At 43.9% G+C, this 22,073-nt stretch overlaps 1 protein-coding gene across 1 annotated transcript; it reads right to left on the reverse strand.

The window, feature by feature from the left end:
• Positions 1–3,126: 3,126 nt before the first annotated feature.
• On the reverse strand, positions 3,127–20,856 carry CRKL (CRK like proto-oncogene, adaptor protein). Its single transcript, XM_066562131.1, has 3 exons — positions 20,076–20,856; positions 16,501–16,963; positions 3,127–7,873 (listed from the first exon to the last, which is right to left on the reverse strand). Exons 1-3 carry the CDS (start codon positions 20,387–20,389, stop codon positions 7,739–7,741), a joined length of 912 nt encoding a protein of 303 aa, XP_066418228.1. The 5' UTR covers positions 20,390–20,856; the 3' UTR covers positions 3,127–7,738.
• Between the last annotated feature and the right edge of the window lie 1,217 nt (positions 20,857–22,073).

Consider the following 22,073-nt stretch of genomic DNA (forward strand, 5'->3'; position numbering starts at 1 on the left):
CAGGAACAGCAGGGCATGGTACTGGCATCTCCCAAGGTGGCTCCTGCAGGAAATCACTGTCCCAAGCAATGCCCTGATATATTTCCAGCAGGGACTGTCTCTTGGAGGAGGCACAGACTGTGCCTCTATTTTGGGTGATGACTGCAGAGCCCACAGAGCATTTGGCAGCAGGGAGGGGTGTTAGATCAGCCTGTCCTTCTCCAGGTACATCATCTCCACCCCCCTCCATTTTCCACAGCTGTTCCAATGCAGCGCTGCCATGGGGCTGCAGCACGGGCTGAAATCAGGGCACTGCAGTGAGGGAGGGCTGAGCCCTGCACAGCTGATGGATGCAAGCCCCACATCTTTACTGCCCTGCTAGGGACAGTGCACACTTTCTGTTCCTAGGCTGCTCTCCAATGTGTCTTTATTTTTGTCTGTCTAAATTTGCTGGTGTTGATCTCACAAACACCCTGTGGAGGTTTGTGAGCTTCTGCTGCTGTAAAAGCACAAAGCCTTGCTAGAAATCCAGCACCTGAGAGAGCTGTTCCCATCCCATCACCCACCTCTGCCTCGATCAGATGTCACTAGTGATGGTGAGGGTGGGTCACTGAGCCTCATACAGGCAGGAGCTGCTACTGAGTGCTTTTAGTAACCTTTTTGTCACTGCTGGGGTACATCCTGCAGTTTGGGATGGTTTTGGCCAGAGATTTCCAATGGTGTTGCTTACCCTGCATGTGGTGGTCAGACCTGTGTTAGTGCATTCAGCAGAATCCCAGACCTGAGTTAATTTTAGCCTTTCTGTTTCAGACTCCTGCTGATGTCTCGTGTCCAGGCCAAGGTGCTATTTCTTGCAGGGAAATGATCTTTGTTAATTTTAGATCTCATTCTCCAAAGTGCAGAGTAGGCACAGCTATTCCAGGTAGTCGGGCACAGCAGGGGTGTTCAATCTTTGTGGGATATGGCTCTTCCTCACACAACAGAGGCCAAGCCTGATGAATTACATTTCCTTTGTGCCCTGCAGAGCATGAGGCTGGTGCTCAGCAGGATTCCAGCCCAGAGCTGTGTATCCATCCTCACTGCAGACTCGGAGCCAGAGCACCAGCTGCGATACCTGGAAAGAGAAAAGCTCTTTCTCTTCAAGGTCAGTGGATTAATTGTATCACTGGGCACAAAAAGAGGGGGAAAGAAGAGATGGTCTAACATATCAGAAATGGATTCAGCAGGTAGAAGTTCTCATGAGAGCCCCTGAACAACATAATCCAGATCAAAGTAGTAAAGGAACAGAATAAATTAAAAACTGTGTAAATCAAGTCTAGAAATACAAGGGGTCATCACCTCCCAGTAATGAAAAATGGGCAAGTTTGATTTTTGTATTTTTTATGACAAGGATAGCAACAGTGCACTCTAAGGCCTGGCTGGGTTTGTCACTTCTGTCAGGAGCATCCCTGGGGGTCTCCAGCTTGGCTGCTGACTGCTGGTGGGCTGAACAGGAGTCGAGTGCCAAGAGTTTCAAACCAGCTCCTGTTGTTCACTTATGTCAGTCCCTTCTGTCTGTTCAAAACAGCATCCTCTCCTTGGACTTGCCACTGCCCCTAAATCAGTTGGATTTTGGGCGCAAGGGCAGCTGGGGGAAGGCAAAGCAGCATGTCCAGCACTGCCCCTCTACCCCTGCTGCCCTCTGCCAGGAGAGCTGCTCCTGCCTGAGGATTCATTGGATAGCACAGACTGGGAATCGGTGCAGTGGAGGGGGATTAACAGTCCCTTGGATCCACACTTTCACTTCAGCTTTAGTGATACATTTCTAGACCAAAGGCTGGTGACGGATTTCTCAGCGCTGACTTTCAGCTGCCCTTGTTGGACCAGGCAGGACGTACAAAGCAGGAGCCAGTTCCCTGTGGATAGCCCAGATTTAGCTCTGATCCCAATTGTCTGGTGTGCCAGCGGCGGGTTAGACTAATAACGCGTGCAGGGAGGGTTCTGGTTACAAAATGCCTGGAATGAAGCAAGCAGGTGCTGGGAAGGTTAACTGAGGGGAGCGCTGCGTTAATTCCCCATCGCCTCTGGCTGCCTCGGGAGCAGCGGGATGGATCTGCCGCAGGTGAGGCTGCCCCGAGGGGCTGCCATCCCCTCGGTCACACCGCAGAGCAGGGGTAGCTCAGCTCTGGGCTCCGAGGCTGTGGCAGTCTGGGGCAGGACCCCGTGAAGCAGACGGGGCTGAGTCACGGTGCTGGGCGCTGGCTGCCCGGGCTGGAACCTCCCGGGGAGGGCGGGCAGCTGGAGCGGTGCGTGGGTAGCCGGGCTCAGGGTGGGCACACAGCGCTCGGCGGCAGGGAGTCACAGCAATCGGTGCCGCCGTGGCTCTCGGCAAGCTCCCGGGGCTTGCATTTCAGAGCAGGAGGCTCACTCTGGGACAGCTGTGATGGTTTCGAGCCCTGCTGCCGGCCTGGACACGCAGCCCTGCTGCAGAGGGGCTCAGCTGTTCGCACAGCGACTGCCAGGGGGACGGAGGGCTCCTGAAATCAGAACTGCTTTACCTTTCCCTGCTGAGCTGTGACTGGTGGTTCAACAGCTGCTACAGGAGCAGCTGACCTGTCCTCTAGAAAACAAGGCAGAGGGGATGATATGGGGGATAAAACTCAGTATGAATGCTCTAAGGTGAGTGTGGGCCTCAGGAGCTTTTCATCTGTGCACACTCCACACTCCGGAGAATCATGTAGAAATGGAACTGTGTTCTGCTGTGGCTGCAGTTTATTTGGTGTATTTAGGTGTAAGCTCCAACAGACACCTCTGGGTAAGTCTAAAAGGGTGTTTGACATCACACCAGTTTAGAAATAAAACCTTCTAAATAAATCAGTGACAAACTGATGAACCCAGCTGATCCCAGCTTGCACTGAAAAATGGAGGCTTGTGCTGCCTGTTGTTGGATTGAAGTAACTGAACTAGTTCAGATTTGCACTGGTGGAAGCCTGAATGCAGGTAAGACAAATAAACCCACCTTGAGTTACTGCTTGCTTCCTTTTACTTTTTGCCTTTTAGCCTGAAAGCCCACTGAATGTATCTGACCTATTCTTATCTTTAAAACACAATTGATTTTCTCCAAAACATAATTTGCCAAATGTGACTATTTGATGATAAGACACTATGCAGAGTTGGCTATGAATGTTTATTAACATCACATGGAAATCTGTACTCCAGAGAAGACAAACACGAGGCTGTCACCATACCTACAGAGTCCAGGGAACCAATACAAGCTTTGTAGGCTTCTCCTTCGCAGCAGTTGCATGGTTGATGTTCTTCTGAAGTTTTCCTCCTATACAGGATCAGCTCAAGTATCAACACCTTGTTAATGATTTAACTGAAAAAACCCTTTAAGTTTAGTTAAGTTACTATTGATCTGTGCTGAAAAGGCAGAAGATGACCAGGATGTGGGTTCTGACTTCCAAACACAGCCGGTTCTGATGTTCTGCACCAGCACCTCGTGGCAGGGGCCAGAGCTGCAGTCCCTGCTCTCCAGTGCCTGCACAGGTTACACCTTAGTTACTCAACCAATAATAAGCGAAATTCAAACCATTGCATAAACCAGTCATTCTTACAAGCACAGTCAAGGGCATCACAGTAAACAAAGGTTATGGTTTCCAGAGACCCTTAAAAGCCTGGGCCAAAGAGCACAATAAATACAGCGTGGAGGAGCAGGAAGAGCGCGGACGTGTCGGGCGCCGGGGTACAGGAGGCAGTGGAAATCTCTATCACCAGATGCAGCTTTTTCATCTGAGCCTCCAGAGCCCAGCAGCATTGTCTGAGAAGAGGCACGAGGATGGAACAGGAGAGTTTCATTCAGCCTGGCAACAGCATTTTCTCCTGCTTAATTCTTCCTTTGATTCTGGAGAACGTCAGTTGGCAGGCTCTGTTCACCCACAGAACGGGCATTGTAAGGACAGAGGAAGGGCTTCAACACTCTGCTGTTATTGTCAAGGTTTTCAGACTAAAGACAACAAATAATACTGTAAGTTGAGGCAAGTTTTATTTAGACTGTACAAACAGGGCCTTGGGGAAAAACACAGTGGCTTGATGTTGGGACCAGTTCTATGAATTAAGTGGAGTAAGAAATTAAAAAGGCACTAATCTTAAGAAAAGACACTCCGTATATTCTAAGAATATAATTCATTTAATACTGTTAATCTTATAGCACAAAAAATAAAACAAGCTATGATCCCCAAAATAAAATTTAAAAGCTTACACTTAATATTATTGCCTGAAGATCATGGTCTTTAAATTACATATTGTGTTTAAAAGTTTACACAGTGAAGACTGTCTCAAATACAAGGCCACCTTTCCCACTGCAATAATTGTATCCTTGTCCCAAAATACACTTCAACACAAATAAACAGAAAATGACAACTATACAGGAACGCTTCCACTGGTCCCAAAAGGCAGTCTTTTAGGCAGGTCTCACTTTCAAATGCAGGTTATTGAGGAAAATGCTTGAAAACTGGACTAAAAAACAAAGGCAGCCCACTCATTCCCAGGATGTTAATACAATATAAAAAATTACTTTACAGGCACATGAAATGGCACAAAGAATGCTGTTTTTCCCTTTACAAAAATAATGCTCAGGCTCTTCAGAGCCTCAACCCAAACAGGATATTCCCTTTTGTTTATTCTTTCCCAATTTGTAAACAATCATGAATTAAATAAGCGCTTATCCAGTGATGGACACTGATTCAAACAGTTTTCATTTAAACTTTCAGACTGGTCAGAGGCTTCAATGTCTATATACACATGTACACAGCAGGAGGAAGCCAAGCCTTTTGTGATCATTGACTACTGTGGCACCAGGTCATTACACCAGCTCCTAGTTCCAAAGCAAGGACAACTTTAATGGTGCATAGATTGAAGCCATCACTTGTAGGCTCTCATGCTTCATATCAAGGTTACCTTACACGCCCAAGAACATTTACACTGATGAGATTATCACTCAGATTTAAGAGGTTCCATAAAACGACAGCACATGTGTAAGCAAGCCACAAGCAATTGAGATTGCAGAGTCCTTCAAAGAGAAACACACACTGATCCAATGCAGTCTTTATATGAAAATACTTGTCTCATAGTAAAATAGCCAAGACACATTTTGAAGCGAGGTTACAATCAGCTTAGGCTGGTCAGTATGCTACATTGAAACCACATTTGACATACCTGAACCACACCGCTGCTACTTGGAGAAACACTGTTCATTCATGACCTAAAACCAGGTTCACAGAAACTCAAGAATTCTTGTCTTTGCATCAGATACCACTACACACAAATTTTGCATAGTTTTGAAGGTAAAGTACTTTGCTTTTCTGCAGTATTGGAACATAATTAAACCTAAAACAATGTTTGTGTTCAAAGCGTGCACCTTATTCAATGAGGGGATGAGTCAAGATGTTTATTTCAGTGAAAAAAAAATCAGGTTAAAAGTTCTGTTCAAGATCTGAAATCTCACAGTATTTATTTACCACGCAAAGGAAGAATTCTACAATCAGTCTTCTGAAGAGCTGCCTGTAACTAGGTCAGGCCTGAAATAAGATTTCTCTGCAGCAGACTGAGTTTAGTGCAGTTTGTATTCAGAAGCTGACTTTCAGTAGTACAATCTGTGTAGTAAACGTGCAGGTATTGTTGGGGCACAGGAAAAACATGACCTTCTTTAGTTAAGAGAACTGCATAGCTTTTCTTTGCAAGACAAAATGTCAATGCCTATTGTCAAGAATTACAGCACCAAACACTTCAGTCAATGCTACTCTACTTCACAGTTAATTTGGTAGTAAAATGCTCAACAAGAACTTCCAGACTGTCAGCCACTTGATCAATACTACAGAAAACAGTTAATAGATGAATGGAGAGACATTTTAAAACCTGGCATTTTGAATGTCTGCTTGTGAATGCCATTTGTGCAGTTCTTCAGTGCCTTCCAAGGGAGGATCTCACGGCACTCCCACATGAACTACCTACCAACAACATGCTTTTATTAGGATCAAGCAACACAAATCAACAAGAAAACACGCTGGAACTTAAGACAATGTTTATATCATTAGACATTTGTAAGATCTGATGACATTCTGCAGGTGTTTGAAGTTTCTCATTTTGCTACAAACAAAAGCCTACCAAAGCTGAAAAATGGGAGCTGCTGTTTTCCTGCCAGCTTCCACACTGGACATCTGCCTTAACCAGGCTGTCTGAAAAGGGAGGTTTAGTAGCTGTATCTTTGCAGACATGTATTCTGTTAATTCAGTGTTCCATCATTTTGAAAAGAGCATTCCAGTTCACCTACAACACACATTTGAGGAAGGTGGCACAGGATTCCCCTGTGCCTACGCTTTCCTATCCTGCAGCCAGGCTCAGGCTGAGCACCCAGCTGCAGAACAATCACAGCAGGAGAGCTTAGGAGGGAAAAAGCCACACAGAGAGGGAAGGAGCTACACTAGTAACAGACACCTCCTGACCTCCTCCAGCCCGAGCATTGGCCCATGGGAAGCCAGGCAGCTGACTCCAATTGACCATTTTCTAGAGGGTGCTGGGAGGGAGAGGGACCTGGGTCATATATTCAACAGAGCCAATGCCTTCAGGAGGTTAAAAGAAAGATGTCAGCATGCAGAGGAGTTGGGATACAAGCAAGGAAAAAAAAAAAAAAGGAAGGGAAAAAGAAGATGAAAGCAGCTCTGGAAGAGAAGCACAGCAACACAAGACACCCTGGTAAAAAGGTACTGTGTTTGAAAAGGAGCTTTTGATGAGCTGGGGCTGGGTGGGATAGCTAGGAAACTTTGGAGAGAGCAGGGAGCCTGCAGAGAAATGGATATAAAAGGTCTTTAAATGTTTAAATAAGAGGATTTTATCAGTATTTACCAAGTTCTTCTGTCCCATTCCTACCTCTCCTCATGGCAATCTGATCTACCAAGTAACAGCTTGATGACAAGCACTTCTGTACTAGTAAAACTACACTTTCAACACTGCAGAAGAGCTGTTTGTAGACCAGGCCAACGTGTTTCCCCTTAAAGCTCACTTTCTACAGTTAGTGCTTGCAAAAATCAACAGAAATGCATTAAATATGTCAAAACCAAGTTACAAGTACAACCTCCTCCTGGGTTTCCTTATAAATAAATGCCTCAGCTTCAATGCAGCTGAATCAATGGTTATTTGCATGTAACACACACTGTTTCAAGAAGGTCAACAACAAGCCTAAGAGTTAACACAAAAGAGCAGTGTCTAATACAACTGCTTAGAACACATAAGCTCCAATTATTGTCCTTTAAAGAAACCATAATTTTAAATGTACTACCTTAGGACAGGTTGGTTCAAAACTAAATCTTCTTCAGTTCTAAAATTGCATTTTTGTTGTTGCTTTTTGTTGGACAGTAATGCACGAAATTGCTTGTTTGATCTAAGATTAGGGCTCTTCCTACTGAGCAAACCAGAAAAAAGTCCATGGAAGTCTCAACAGGAAAGGTTTTTTTCCCATACCTCCCTGCTATATTCCGGTTCAGTCTTGTCCAGCTTAAGGCCCAAAAAAGTTTTAAAAGTGAAACTAAATTCTGGATGACATAACTATGATCTGAAGGTCAGGCAGTGACTTCAGTTGTTTCCAAATGTACATTTAAAGAACTGTCAAACTGCAGCAAGCTGGAAAATGGGCAATGCTAGCAATGTGCCATTAAGTCCTCATCCCACCTCAAAGAATGCCAGTGGTAGCCAGGAGAATGAAGCAGCAGTGAGGGGGCAGGAGTCACTCGCTCTCCTCGGGGTTCTGGGGGTCGAAGAGCTGCACGTGCGTGAACGGGAAGAGCCCTTTCCTCCCGTTGACTTCTCCTTCCCACTGCCCGTTTATGTTCATCCTCGTCACCTTCACAATGTCTCCAACCTGCAGAAGCAAAGACACCCTTATCACACGTGGCTTCTCAGCTCTGATACCAATGCAATGGAGAACACAAACAAGCCCATCATAGGGAAAGAAACCTTGCTCTCTTCTTGGCAGAAGGATCAACTGAAAAGTTACTTTTACTGAATTACACTCCCATCACTTTGTTGCTAAACATAATAATGCTGTCTGTGCTCTTTCTGAGACTCTTGATTACATGTGTATCTATAAAGATTACTGAACTACACCTCTTTTTATAGGAGAGCTTACAGCTTCATGCAACAGTATCTTTAGCTTAGATATAAATTCACAGCAGTAAAGCTACCATCAGTGATGAGTCACAACATCCTTTCAAAAGAGCACAGTACTGGGACTGGTTTTAGCAGCAACTGACTTAAAAGAAATGTAGTTTTTCAAAGAAAGATTCCTAAGGCAAAAACCCCATTACTTGAAGCTCTAATTCTGATGATCACAGCCTAAGAACCTTCTGTAATTTCTAAAATAATGGTACACTTCAAAAGTGGGGAAAAGCAATCTCCATTTTTTTTTTTAGTAGTAGTAGGTGTAGATTCTAACTTTATTTGTGGCTTTCACATCTACTTCCTGTCAAAGCATTTGAAGCAGGAATGATGACATGTCAAGACTTTCCTACCATAACTGTTCTCTTCCTATCTGGCAGTGGAAAATGAGAGAAGTCCAAGCTATGATCAAGCATGAAACAACAGCCCAAATGATGATAAATTATACTCTTGCTGTTCAACAGCTGCATTTAATCTGGATCAGGACAATTTACAAAGTGAAATATCCAAACTGATAAGGAGTATCAATATCCAAATAAGAAGTACTTCATAAGAAGTATGAAATATCCAAATTAAGACAAGCTAAATACTCTTTTGAGATGCTTCTGGAGAGCTGAGCATGTGCTCTGTTACAGCAGCTCTGACTTTCCCCCTCCCTTCCTGTTTACTTATTTGACTCTATGTGGTAACTACAGTAAATATTAGAAAAGTGGCATTAGCAGCCAGAAACTAATTGCACAAAAAGTAGAACCAGCCAATGACTAATGCCCAACAGTTCCTAAGGTTCTTTCCCAAACTAGGTCCAAGCTCTTTGTAATTGAGCCTCAGTTATCAAACCACTGCTGTGAAATTCAAAGGGAACAAACTTTAATCTTATTTAAGGAAAACACAGACATTGATACAGTATGTAAAGCAATTTGTCTACATTTTCTAAATAGTACTGAAATTCAGACTAGATGCAGATAGGCCCTTGGCAACTTAAACTTTTCAGGTGAGACCTGTGTATTTTATGTTCAAGAAAGAGCCCTGAGTTTACAAAACAATGTGCATGGCACTAGATTGAAATTTAAGATACTTAATAAACTCATTGGCAGCCAGTCACTCAGTGTTGTGTCTCTTAAAATAAAATTGGTTGAACTTTGAAACTATTCCTAGAGATTTAAGCCTTATGTGCTGCTCTGCCTTCCCTACTTTTTCTCCACTGCTTTGGTTGTCTGTGTCCTGTCTGCCCTCCATATCTGAGATTGTCTCACTTGGAACAATTGTAATCTTGTGCTTTTGAGAGAGGAGAAAACCCTTTCAACTCCCCTAAGTTCTCAGGATATAAATGAGGCCATATGACTTTCTTAAATGGACATTTCTATATATGCTGCCCCCAAACTCAAACATGAAGCCAGCATACAGAACTGAGCAGTTAAACACTGCATGTGCACACAGAATTCAGAGTTCACCCAACTGCTTTTCATCTCTCAGGGCCTGCTGCAGCATGCTCTGATTGTACATTTGCTAAAAAGCACAATTTGTCAGACTCCTCACTCAAGAAAGCTTTAAATAGTAACAAGATGACCTAAACAGGAACCTAGCAAATGTTTCTTTAGGAAAATGCCGATAAGATCTATAAATACTCAGTGTTACATTTGCTACATTTAAATAACCCTTGAAGACAGATCTAAGTTCCAAATTCTAGACCCAACCTGAAGAAGATGCAGCCAATATCAACAGTTTAAAGCTAATGAGTTGTGTTTTCACTACACCATAAACCAACCCACTCTCAAACCCTTGAATCTCAAAAATAATCTTTTGAAAAACGTGGAGCTGCATTTTCTGAGAGTGTGACAATGTAATTCTGTTTCTGTGCTGTAGAGATCAATCCATTCTTCATTCTGAAGCTCCAGAGCAGATAAATTTCTTCAGCTTGGTTCTGAAAGACTCACAGTGTGAATAGGTTTGGAAATCTTTGCTTCAGCTGAGTGAAAAGAGTATTTCAAATATGTCTCCTATTGCATGACAGCAAACTGCCCTGTGGATTAAAGATGTAAAATGTCCTTTGTGCTGCTGGGTGGGCAAAGCTGCTGCACACCAGCATCTGCCACTAAAGAGAGCTGGCTGACAAAGGCTACTCAAAACATACTCCCATGTGCTGAGAGCCACTGGAATAGTAAATTAATTTGCAATAACTTTCTACTATTCTTGAGAGGGCTTTTTTTTCTTTTTAAATGAAAGCTGCTCAATATCCTCTTGTGCTATATTATTTTAAAAATATAGTTTCTCTGAGAAGACTAAATTAAGCAGCAGGTTGAAATAAGATTTTTGGTGCAGGAACCTTGATTTCATGCTAGACTTATTCATGGATCTTACCTCAAAGACCTTAATTTCAAAAATGTCTAGAAAAATCTGGTCAACTCTATGTCCCTCTATGGATTTTTCCCCCAAGTAAAAGCATTATTTAAATAATCATATTATTTAAATATAATGTATAAAATTAAATAAATTTTAAATAAAATCAAATAAATATTTAAATTATATTTAAATAATATAATTATATTATTTAAATATAATTTAAATATTTATTTGATTTTTAAAAAATTAAATAAATATTAAAAGCATTATTTCATCAATTTTAAAGCATGTTAATGCCATTAACATGGTCAGCTGAGGTGCAATCTCCCACTAGAATTATTTAACACACTATTTTTATTTTCAGAGAACGTTTTAAGCCAGTCAGAAGAATTGTCTTATGATTAGGCACAGGACAGAGTCAGGAGACCTGGTTCTATTCTCATCTCTGCCACAAACTTCCTGTATGACTCTGGACAGCTAATAGCCCTTATCTTCAGATGAGGAGAACACTTCCTTAGACTCAGCATCTCCCAGATCAGTCAGTTCAGTTGGGAAGCACAGCAGCATCACTGGAATGAAGTATCACTGCTGAAATGAGTAATGCTTCTGAAATGCAGCCATTTGGTTACACCCAAGTGATAAAAATCCAAATGTATTTTAGATAGCATCTTTCATTATGTCCTTGTTAGAGCATGAATTCAAAGCCCTGGGGAAACACAAGCTGTGGAACATGCCAGTCACAAAGGTTACTTCATTCACTCTAGACTCTTCCATACCTGCCTTCCATTTGAAGCTGATTCATACTCTGCAAAAGGTTTCCTGCAAGTCATTTCAGTCAAGCAATTCAGTGAGTTTTACAGTATGTTAATAGTTCTATGGCTGATAAAGTTCTGTAATATAAGTTTAAGGTGATAAAAATGCATTAAATTTCTCAATCATCATTTTAGCCCAGTGGGTCAGTGCTGTAGAAAACATTGCTCTCTGCAATGTACAGGGTGTTCAATCTCAGTCATTATCCTGATTAGTGTCACCCCTCTCTGGTAACACATTCCTACCAAAACAGCTCTTCAGGCCAGCTGCCTGTCTGGAGGAGAACAGACAAGGCAGAACCCAGAAAATACCTGATAGCCATTGTGCCCCAAGGGGACACGAGAGGCAGAGTTCAGCCACTCTGCCAGCAGGACAGAGGACACTGGAGGAGCTGCTGCTGCATTGGAAGATCCAAGAAAGCACCAGGCTAAAAGCACACCTCAATTACTTTATTATCCTTCACTTCTGATGTTCTGGGCCAGAACACAGCTGATGCCCAAACTGCAGAATCCAACAGTTCAGAGGAAAAACTTCATCCATTCTTGAGGCATGAAAGGAGGTTCAAGGGCAATGTGGAAGTGCTAGATGCAGTTAATCTGGCCTCACCTAGGAACAGATTAAAACAAAGAAACTTTCCATTTTACCAAGTGCCAGGAAATTGTCAGAGTAGGGGCTGCAGCATCAAAAATTGCTGCTTTTCATGACAGGTGGCAGCCTGTCTCCTTACAGTCACTGTCCTGCCTGTACAGAGCTCACTCTCAGTTCAACAGTTACAGCAACTGAAGCTCCCTGATCAAAACTTCACACTACCCAAATACAGGATCAATACCTTGCTTAAAATCCAGACTTTGTGGGTTAGATGCATTTTAATGTGTAACACAGCTAGGCTAAGTTTCCTTGGCTTAAGAAAAACACAATGCTTGTTGTCTACTGAAAGAAGCAGCCTAATTTCCTAATTAAGAAAGTTCTACTGCTAGCACATTTTGGCCTACTTGTCTCAGCTCTCCTTTGAAGAGGGAAAAAGTTAACTGTAACCTAATTGTAACAAGCTCAAGAGAAATACTGTAAGTCAGTTATATAATTGTGGTGGATGGATATTTATTTCACCAAACATTTCAGTGACAGATTAACTCTGTCCTAGCAAACACACACATGTATGATTGCTGCATCACAAAAAGGTAAAACTACTTAACACTATAATGCTGGCACAAGTCTATAAAAAGCCAACACTAGTATAAAAACTTTTAAAAATATAGAGCAACTCTTATTTAAAAAAAGAAGAAATCTTTGATTCAATAACACTGTTAAGTCTAGAGATGAACTCTAGAGCCACTGCTGCCTTCAAAATTAACTGTGACACTGAGCAGAGCATTTAAGAATCATGTTTTAAGCACAACAGGTATAAACCTGGTGGCTGCTGCTTGTCTCCCACTGTCTGGCTCCTTACCCTATTTAATCCCATTTTATAAGTGAGTATAGAATTTGTTGTTCATGTCCTGCTTAGAGCTTGTCAATTTGAAACAAGGCTTCATTAGCACACTATTTCTAATAGGCTGGCTATAGAATTACTGCAAGTTTTTAAAGGCTAGGAAACTTTCAGGTAGACTTTACTACTCTGTATCACAGTAACAGTGCCAAAGAGTCAAATCCATCACCTTCCTAAAGTGTAAATGCTTTGAACGTGGGGCTGCCCTCCTGGTTTTCCCCAGTAACCAGCAGGATGGAAGAACAGCAATGCTGTGTGCAGGGTTTTGGTCCCAAAAAGCACAGGACACTGTAAGCCTGTCCTTCATAGCCCTTCCTCTGCAGCAGCAGAAAGGAAGGAAATCGCTTCTTGGCTAGAAATACACAAGTAAAGAAACAGACCTGGCTTCTCGGCTCTGGAGCTTTTCGGTTAGGGGTGGGTTTGGTGGTTTCTATTTTTGTTTTGTAGCTTGCTTGTTTAGTGGTTTGGGTGTTTTTAATGCAGAATACATAATACTCTACACATATTAGTAATGAAGTCAGTTGTAGTGAGAAGCTACAAACTTCTATCTGTAGAATTTAATGTTCATTAAAAACATTAAATCTGAACTGCCAAAGTAACTTAACAGACAAGAGCACATGTAAATCTTAGAAATACATGTAATTTCTTGTAGGCTTTACTAACTGTTCCCTGGTGCAGGGAAATGCACAAAATTCCATGTACCATCAGCTATTGAGATAGTGTCTATACTTACAATTACCATTTTAGCCTGTAAACAGATTATAATTTAATTTTTCATTTTGGAGTATATAACACAACAGGATCGAGTCAACACTCATCCATTGGTAACTTCAATAACACCAATACTGTTACCCAGAGAGGCTGTGAACTCCCCATCCCTGGGGTGTCCAAGGCCACACTGGATGGGGCTTGGGTCACCTGGGATAGTGGAAGGTGTCCCTGCCCATGGCAGGGGGTGGGATGAAAGGAGCTCTAAGGTCCCATCCAACCCAAACCACTCTGGGATTCTATATAATGTTAAATAAACTTAGCCCAGCAAAAATAAATGCCCTATTGATTATCCTAGAGAAATAAAATTGTAGTTGCTCTTAAATTGTCACACTTTTAAATTCAGCAGTTGAATTCATCTTTATCCAATCTATCAGATCTCATTTCAGATTTTCTGTAGAATAGTCATTTGGTCACTTACATTTTTCATGTAAGAAATTAAAAATAAAAACCAAAAAAACTTGCTTAAGAAACAAAAACTTCTCTGTAACAGGCTATAAATTCTTACCTTTTCTTAAAGAGAATTCTGTCAGCTCTGTAAACAATAACAGTGTACAATGGCAACACTGGACTCAGGCAGGCAGCTTGTCCCATTTTCAAGCTGAACCAAGAGGAATGACACTGCTCCACTTCAAGGAAGCTGAGCAGATCACTGTGCCATGGCTTTATTTACTCCAGATGCTGTTCTCTTCCTTTTTAGTCCTGTCTGTGTGCTGAGCACACAGGGCTACAGCCAGCAAACAGATACTTTGCTTTCACATTGCTGGATCAGTTGAAATGAGCTTGCACAATCAGTAATTACTCTCACAAGGGTTCTGCCTGTAGCAGTGAACAGCCACCTAGGGTTCACCTATTCTGAGGGGCAGAACTGTCAAATAATATTGTTATCAAGAACACCAGTAACTTTCTTCCCCAAACCAGTCCCATAGCCTGTGTTTTGTCTAACACTACTTTCAGTGGTCTTACAAAACAGATGTTTCAAATGGTTCAGTTTATTTAGTAATGTGTAGAGCCCTCACAGGGCTGGGATTAAATATTTTATCAGGGTCCTGCAAGGCTTTGGCAAACTAAAGGAAAATAATGAAAAGAAGCTGAATTATTTTTTTCTTTAAGAATAGCCCATGTGACAAAAAAAAAAATACTGCTATAATGAAGCTGCTGAAGTTCCCTATGCATGGATAGACATGGAGAAGCTGCAATCACTGATTTCAATGAAAATGCTGAGCAGGTCCCAGAATTCTGCTTCTGAAGCCTCTTGAGAAGCCAGAGTGTGGATGAGGTACACTTCCACAGAAAACAGACTGCATGGAAAGACAAAATATGCCAGTGCTGAGAGACCCAAAAACGTGAGGCAGCAAGTGATTAGAGGATGAGAAGAATCTCTCAAACAAAACTTCAGTCATTTGAAGGTTCAAACCAAGTCAAACCTATTTGCTGGCCAGAGATTAATCCTACTGGTACCCTAGAGGAGCTGAACTGATGGGGTTAACTAGGGTTAACTTAAAGGGCAAGTCAGAAGAGTCTCCGTGTAAGGACCAACCTTCCAAGTGGTTCTGCTCCCTGCGGCAGTGCAAGCTCCCTGAAGTAACTCCATGACACATTGATAGCATAACAAAATCAATCTCTTGCCTTGCTTTGCTTTCAGAAGCATGAGTAGTTTTGGCAGGAATTTTCTGTACAGTGCAGTTGGCAGTGAATTTACACTTTGTTCTATGATAATTTTCACACACTGTTCACAAATAACAAGCTGCTAGATTTCACAAGACAAAGAAATTCCAGTGATTCATATTTAACTTTTAACCCCACAGGAGTAACCTTAGAAGTCTTACAAATGCAGGAGTAAAGCAATTAGGGTGAGCACTCTGAATAATGGGAAGTCACAAATATAACCTTCCAAATTTCAGCCATAGGTAACAGCTTTAACCTGCAAAGTAACTGAGCAAAAACAACAGGAAAAGTTCAAAAGTATTTTAAAAACCATTATTATTTTACTTGCTGAAGTGTTGCTGCTTCCTATGCTTGTTTGCTTGCATTTGTGCCTAGAAGTATTGCAGCATGCAATTTCACTTTTTCCAGGTGAGACATTTTTGAATTACAAGTTAATTAGCCTTCATATCATCTAAATGTAAAAGTATCACTCTTCTGGATATAGCTTTGAAAAACAACTTCCAATCAATCATTTATTCCAGTTAAACTAGAAGTGTGATATGAATTCTTTACTATTTACAGAATAGCACTCTAAAGCTTTACAAGATATCTCTAATAAAAATAAAATTAAAAATGCAATAGCAAGTGCAAAAACTTGCAGCACTTTAGAGGTTACCCTTACCCTACACTCCTCACCCCTAGTTTAGGTTAGGTTTCTTAAATTCCACTTTTGAAAACCAAAGCAAAAGAGACTAGAATATTTCTGATATATTCTGAATATTTCTGATATATTCTGCCCAGATTTCAGCTCTCAGCACAAGATCTTCAATTGCATCTCACAGCTGAGGATCAGCAACACCAGGTGTATCAGCCAGCAACCTTTACCTTTCTCTGGAGGATGCCACTGTCAGTTCTAGGCCTGGAACTCTACAGTGATTAAGGAAACATCTCTTTCCTGCCCCAGGATTAGGTGGAGAAGCAAAGCCATTCTCTCACTAGCACTTCTTCAGCATGTGTACACTCTTCAGCATGTGACCCTTGAACCATCTGCACAGCTGAACAAGCAAGCAGGGAGGCAAAATACAGGTCCTAAAGTTATTTACTAGGTCACTTTTCTCAAAGGAAGTGGTAGAGATGAAGCAATTCTTGTGGATGTTTCTTCAGAATGTAACCTAACTTCTCAATATAAGTAAGCAGACTCCACATGAAGTCATCATCACAATTTTTAGTTTGTTCTTTCACGAGGCAATTGAAAACTCTGAGACTGAGGAAAAACTTACCTCTAATGCCAGCGCAGTCTTGTCATAAGCACAGGGAACTCTCTTTTGGACAGCTTTGGCATAGACTGGTCCATTCTGTGTGGATGGCAGAGGATTGATCACTGCTCCAGGTGTGCTGGATACCGAGGGCAGGGGAGTTGCGGTCTGAGGCTGAGCGTAAGCGTGGGCAGGTTCTGGGATCCCGTAACTGTTGGAATTCCTGTTGCCATGCTTGCCAACAGAAGGTCTGCCTAGCTTTTCTACATAAGGAACAGGAATCATCCCAATCCGACCCTCCTTGTTTCTGGCACTCCACCACTGTTCCTCTGGCTTCTCCAGGATTACCAGCACCTCTCCCTTTTTAAATGGAAGATCCTCGGCGTCGTTGCCGTGGAAGTCATAGAGAGTCCGAACGTACTCCAGGTTTTCCTCTGCAGTGGACATGGCAGGGGCAGATCCAGATCCCATCGGGGGGCTTGGATACCTGAAGGTTTGGTAAAAGGAACAGCTATTGGTTTGTATTCCAGTGACAAAGCTAAGTGCCAGCTCTGCCGTGGGAACATCAATTAGACAAGAGCTGCTCACTTGGATTTGTAACAAAATCATTGCCTTGGTAGCACTGTGAGGAATTTAATGAGTAACTCACACTTCTCAAATAATGACTTAAATACCCAAAGTAGCTTCCCCAGAAGCCCAATATAATCTATCATGGGATGCAGAAAATTGAGAGAAATAATGCAAAATCTTTATCCACCTGTTCTGGATTGTTGTGAAGATCTTAGAGCCAAATTAATTCTATAGCTTAAGTTATAACAGTAATGATACAGAAAACCAAATTAAGACTGTTGGGGTGATTGAGGTGGAAGGGCAACACATAAAAATGAAGCTGTGAATCTCTCCAAAAGTCCCCCACCACCTCCAAAGTCATCCAAATAATTTTGTTTTTAACTTCAGCATCCACTTCTAAAGAATTCAGTAATAAGTGCTAGACTTGAAGCAGTGTAGAGGAAAAAGGGAACAAAAGTAAGATGGTATGACACAAAGACTGTATGAAATACTTGAATCCACTGATAAGAAGGAAATAAGGAAAAAAAAAAGCAAGCCTTCTGTAAATATTCCTTTGCCTATTAACCATATTATCTATCATTTATTTACACAATTGTTTATTACTATGTCCATCATTTGTCAAATACAGTCACTTAGTTGTGTTAACATATAAGATTATCCATCAAATGAGAATGCTTTCAATATTTTCATTATAAATGTCATACATTTTATTCAGAGCAGCTGTCAAAAAACCCCAGTGGATATAGGCCACAGCAGATACTTATTATCTAAGCTATGAGAGCAAGAATGCATGTCATTAGCCTACTTCAGTTCTCTTCTGCTGCTTGCAAAACACGATGGAAGTCAAATCCCTGGGATTTTTGCAAGATATGCCAGAAGCCCTGAAGATAAAGATATTCATTCCATCTTTCAGACACCCTGCTGCAGCCAGAGCAGGGGGACAGAGGGAACCCTTCAGGAGCAATTGCTTTGCATAAGGAGGAGCTCAGGAACATCAGCAAGGATGGTCAGAGCTCACTACTGGAGATGCAAAATAAACAGAAAGTTTAAAATGGTCCATTTAGAACTGTTTTAAAAGTTTAAGATGTCATCTCCAAGATCTAGAAGTACTGAAGAGCTCTATAATAGAAACCACCTTTCAGACTGTACTTTGTGACATTAAAAGAATGAACAGCTTTCAAAAGCACAAGCATCTGTGCCCAGGAAAATGCCAGAGAAATAAGAATTAGCATAACAGTTCTGAAGCACATACCCCTGTTCTAAATCTAGTCCATTAAAAATAAAAACCCCAAAAATCTGGAAATGCTACCTTTCATCCTCCCTCTTGCAGCAGGAAGCCTCCTTTGCACAGAATTTTAAACCATCAAACACAGAACTGATTTTTCTAAGAGTTTTAACAAAGTTGTGCTAAGTAAAAACACTTTGTTGATCCCATCTGTAGCTCTATTAAAGAGTTAATTCACTGCAGGTTAGGTCCCATTTGTCTCTGTGCTGAGAGAACAAAATGCAACCAAAACCTTGAAACTAAGGTGGTACTAAAATGCTCACAGAACATTTCACACAGGACTCCTCACAAATGCCAAGTGTGCAAGTGCAATCAGCTCCAAGTTCTCAAGTGTTTTGAGAAAGCCAAGCCAGTCATGGCCATAAATGATTAAGAACAAATTATTGCATCCAGAAAGGTTCAAGAATATCCAGGCTGAAGAACAGATATAAGCATGAAGATTGCTTCAGCATAAGACTTTTCTCCTTCCCAACTCTCCACAAGTTGAAGCATGCATGTAACACTGGGCAGCTCCATTCCTGCAATGGTGAAAATGATTTTTTTTTCATCTACCCATCTCTCTGGCCACAATCACTACCAAAAGGCTGCCAGCAGTTTGAAGGGTTCCTGAAGGTTGTGCTTTCTGTCATATCCTGCCCATCACTTGACAGCTTTCAGTATGACTTTGGAACACTTGAGTTTTTCAATTTGACAAGCTACTGTCAATCTTTGACAAGTGACTGTCATTAAGCACTGGTCCATGCCAAGGTTCAATTGTGATTATAAACCTCAAAGATATTCTTCCCTCCTAAGAGCTGGCTAATCTGCAAAACATAGTAAGATATTAAAATGCAGAAGTCAGAAGTGAACGAATTTGGATTTATTTTTTTTAATATGTCACTACTTTTCTCTTATTTAATTGAATTTCATTCTATCCAGGCAGCCCAAGAGTTTTGACAAAAGATACCAAGAAAGGTTTTATTAATTAAAAGTCAGGAATGAGTTCTAGGGTTCTTCATAAGCAGTTCACTGATGCATGTTGCAGGTATGTCCCATGCTGGGACCAGGACAAAGAAGGAGCTCATAGCCAAGTCACATTTTCCCATCCTCCTAGAACAGCATTTCTCAGTGAAGTGTATGGTGTATGCCCATATAGATGAACAGTGCCATAAGCAAACTGTGAGAAAGAAGTGGTTCACTTTTTTTTGGTGCAGAAATGCCACTCCAGAAGTTTGGGAAATGCTGTCCTAGAATGTATTAATGCTGACTTAACAGGGCGAAGCAGTCTAATCACATAAAAGCCAGCTCTATTGTAGTCACTGTGGCTGCAGGGGTAGACAGCAAACGAAGCTCACAGGCTGTACTTCACTCAGGGAGAGGACTGGTGAACCAGCTTCTCAACCATCCTTAGAACGGAGACAATGCTAGAAGAAGAGGGGAACACAAAAAGGGGGACGTGCGACCACACCCTCTTTGAGGCAATTACAGCCCGTGCAGAGGTACATGGTACCTTCACACACAAGGTCAGCACAGGGACCGTGGACGATTTGACCGAAAGAACAACGCTTTTAATTGTCGGCGAGGTCCAGAGAGTTAAGAAGGCCCAGTGTTAGAAACGAATTTATTAGTATTTATTCATAGCATCTACATGCAGTGCCAGGCTCCCGGAGCTACTGGGCTGGACTGTGACACCTCTCCAGGTCGCACCTCCTGGCGCCACTCGGGCAGAGGTGGCGGAGGGTGTGGCGGGGCGGGGGACACTCACCTGGGCGCGGGCTCGATGAGGGTGGTGGTGTCCAGGTAGTGGATCTTATAAAACTCCAGCAGGGCGGGCAGGTGCTCGAACTCCTGGTCGCCGATCTTAAAGCGGCGGTTGGGCAGGGAGTTGATGATGTAGTGGGAAACGCGGGAGTTCTCGGACACCGAGAGCACGTAGTCCCCCGGGCAGGTGGACGAGTCCCGCACCAGGAACATGCCGTGCCGCTGCCCCTGCAGCCGCGTCTGCGCCTCCGCCCGGGACACCGGGCCCACGTACCAGCTGGAGCGGTCCGACGAATCGAAACGAGCGGCGGAGGACATGGCTCCGGCCGGGGAAGGGGAAGGAAAGGGAGGAAGGAAGGTGAGGAGCCCGAAGGCCCAGGCGGAGGAAAAGACCCGGAGGAGGCCTGGGCAGAGAGGCCTGGGAGGTGGAGCGGGCTGGGGGCGAGGGGGAAGCGGCTCGTGCCTAGTCCGGGAGAAAGGAAACCCAGGGAAAGGGGGATCAGGGAGAAGGAAGCTCCGTGCCGCTGGAGGCGAAGGGCCGAGGAGCGGCTGGGGTGGGGCTGGCCAGACGCGGCGCGCAGGGCCCCCGAGTCTCCCTCAGCGGCGGGGTGTGCAGGGCATCCTTCCCGCCTCTCTCAGGCCTGCGGCGGGCCCGGCCAGACGGGTGACGAAGAGCAGCGGCGGCTGACACGGCCAGGCGGCCCGAGAAGGCGGCGAGCGGAGCCGGCTCGGCTCGGGGCGGGACGGGGAGGCAGAAGCGCCGGGCGCCGCGTCCTCCCGCGGGTTCCTCCCCTCGCGAGCCGAGCTCCAAAATGGCGGCTGCGCCGGGCCGCGCGAACGCTGCGAGACACCGCCCCGCGCACGCGCCATGGCGGCGGCGGCAGCGCGGGGCCGCGCCCGCCTCAGGGGCCGGGCGGAGGCAGGCGGCGGGCTGGGACAGGGGTTCGTGCCCCGGTGCCCCTCCCTGGAGTCCAGGGCGGCGGGAGAGCCGCCCCTTCCTCATTTCTCCGCGCGAGTTACTCAGGCCGTCCCCGGCGCACCCCCGGTCGGTGCGGTGAGTGAGGCGGGGGTGGCCGCGCGCCTGCAGCATTGAGGGAGCCCTGCCCTGTGAGGGGATGCGGCAGGCGCGCTCTGACACGGGTCACCCCCAGAAAATCCCCAGCCCTTGGCCTTAAGGTATCTGAGGGGGACCCTCCATCTTCTCCCCATCCCTCCTCGATGCCGCCCAGCCCCAGGCTTTGCTCCCCGGTGCCCCGGGGCTGCCTCGTGCTGCTCTCGCTGCTCCTGGATCTGAGGGGTGCCAGCACCCTGACCTCAGGCGGTTTGTAGACAAACACCACCTCCCCTGAGGTTTTGCTGGTTTTTACTAGTTAATTAATTTTCTTTTAAGGAACAAAACGGCCCGCTGTGATAATCATCTCTGATCTCGAGATAATTTCCTACGTGCTCTAAGGGGCCGTTTCCTGCCTCTTCATAGCCTTGTTGCCAGATAACGGGGTCAAAGCCCAGCGTGGCCCGGGCGGGAGGGAAGATGGTGTCGCAGCCGCTGAAGAGGAAGGAAGCCCCGGAAAGGACTCAGCAGGGCTCGGGGGCAGCGCTTGGCACATGGTGCGGATGAGCTGTTTGAATTTGAGAGGGAGGTCGGCGCCGGGAGCCCAGACAGGCACCGAGCTCTGACTCAGTGCCGGGGGCCTGTCCAGCCGCAGTGGGCAAGGGCGCGACTGAATAACTGCACTGCTCCCCGGAGGTGTAGAAACCTCTGCAAATGGTGTGAGTTTAGCTCAGTCTTGTGACTTCGTTTAATTTGTGCTTTTGGTATTCGTTTTGCTTCAGGGCTGGCAACGTGAAATGAAGCAGCACTTGAAAGAAATGTTCAAATGAGAAAAATGAGAAATAGATTAAGATGTCTGTCTTGAAACTTTAACTGGACTGTTGTGCAGTGTTATTGCAGCTTTGCTGTCTTTCTTTCATGCTCTGCCTTTTCCAAAGTTCAGTCATTACA

Source organism: Molothrus aeneus, chromosome 18 (genome assembly GCF_037042795.1).
Source record: "Molothrus aeneus isolate 106 chromosome 18, BPBGC_Maene_1.0, whole genome shotgun sequence".
Taxonomy (NCBI): domain Eukaryota; kingdom Metazoa; phylum Chordata; class Aves; order Passeriformes; family Icteridae; genus Molothrus; species Molothrus aeneus.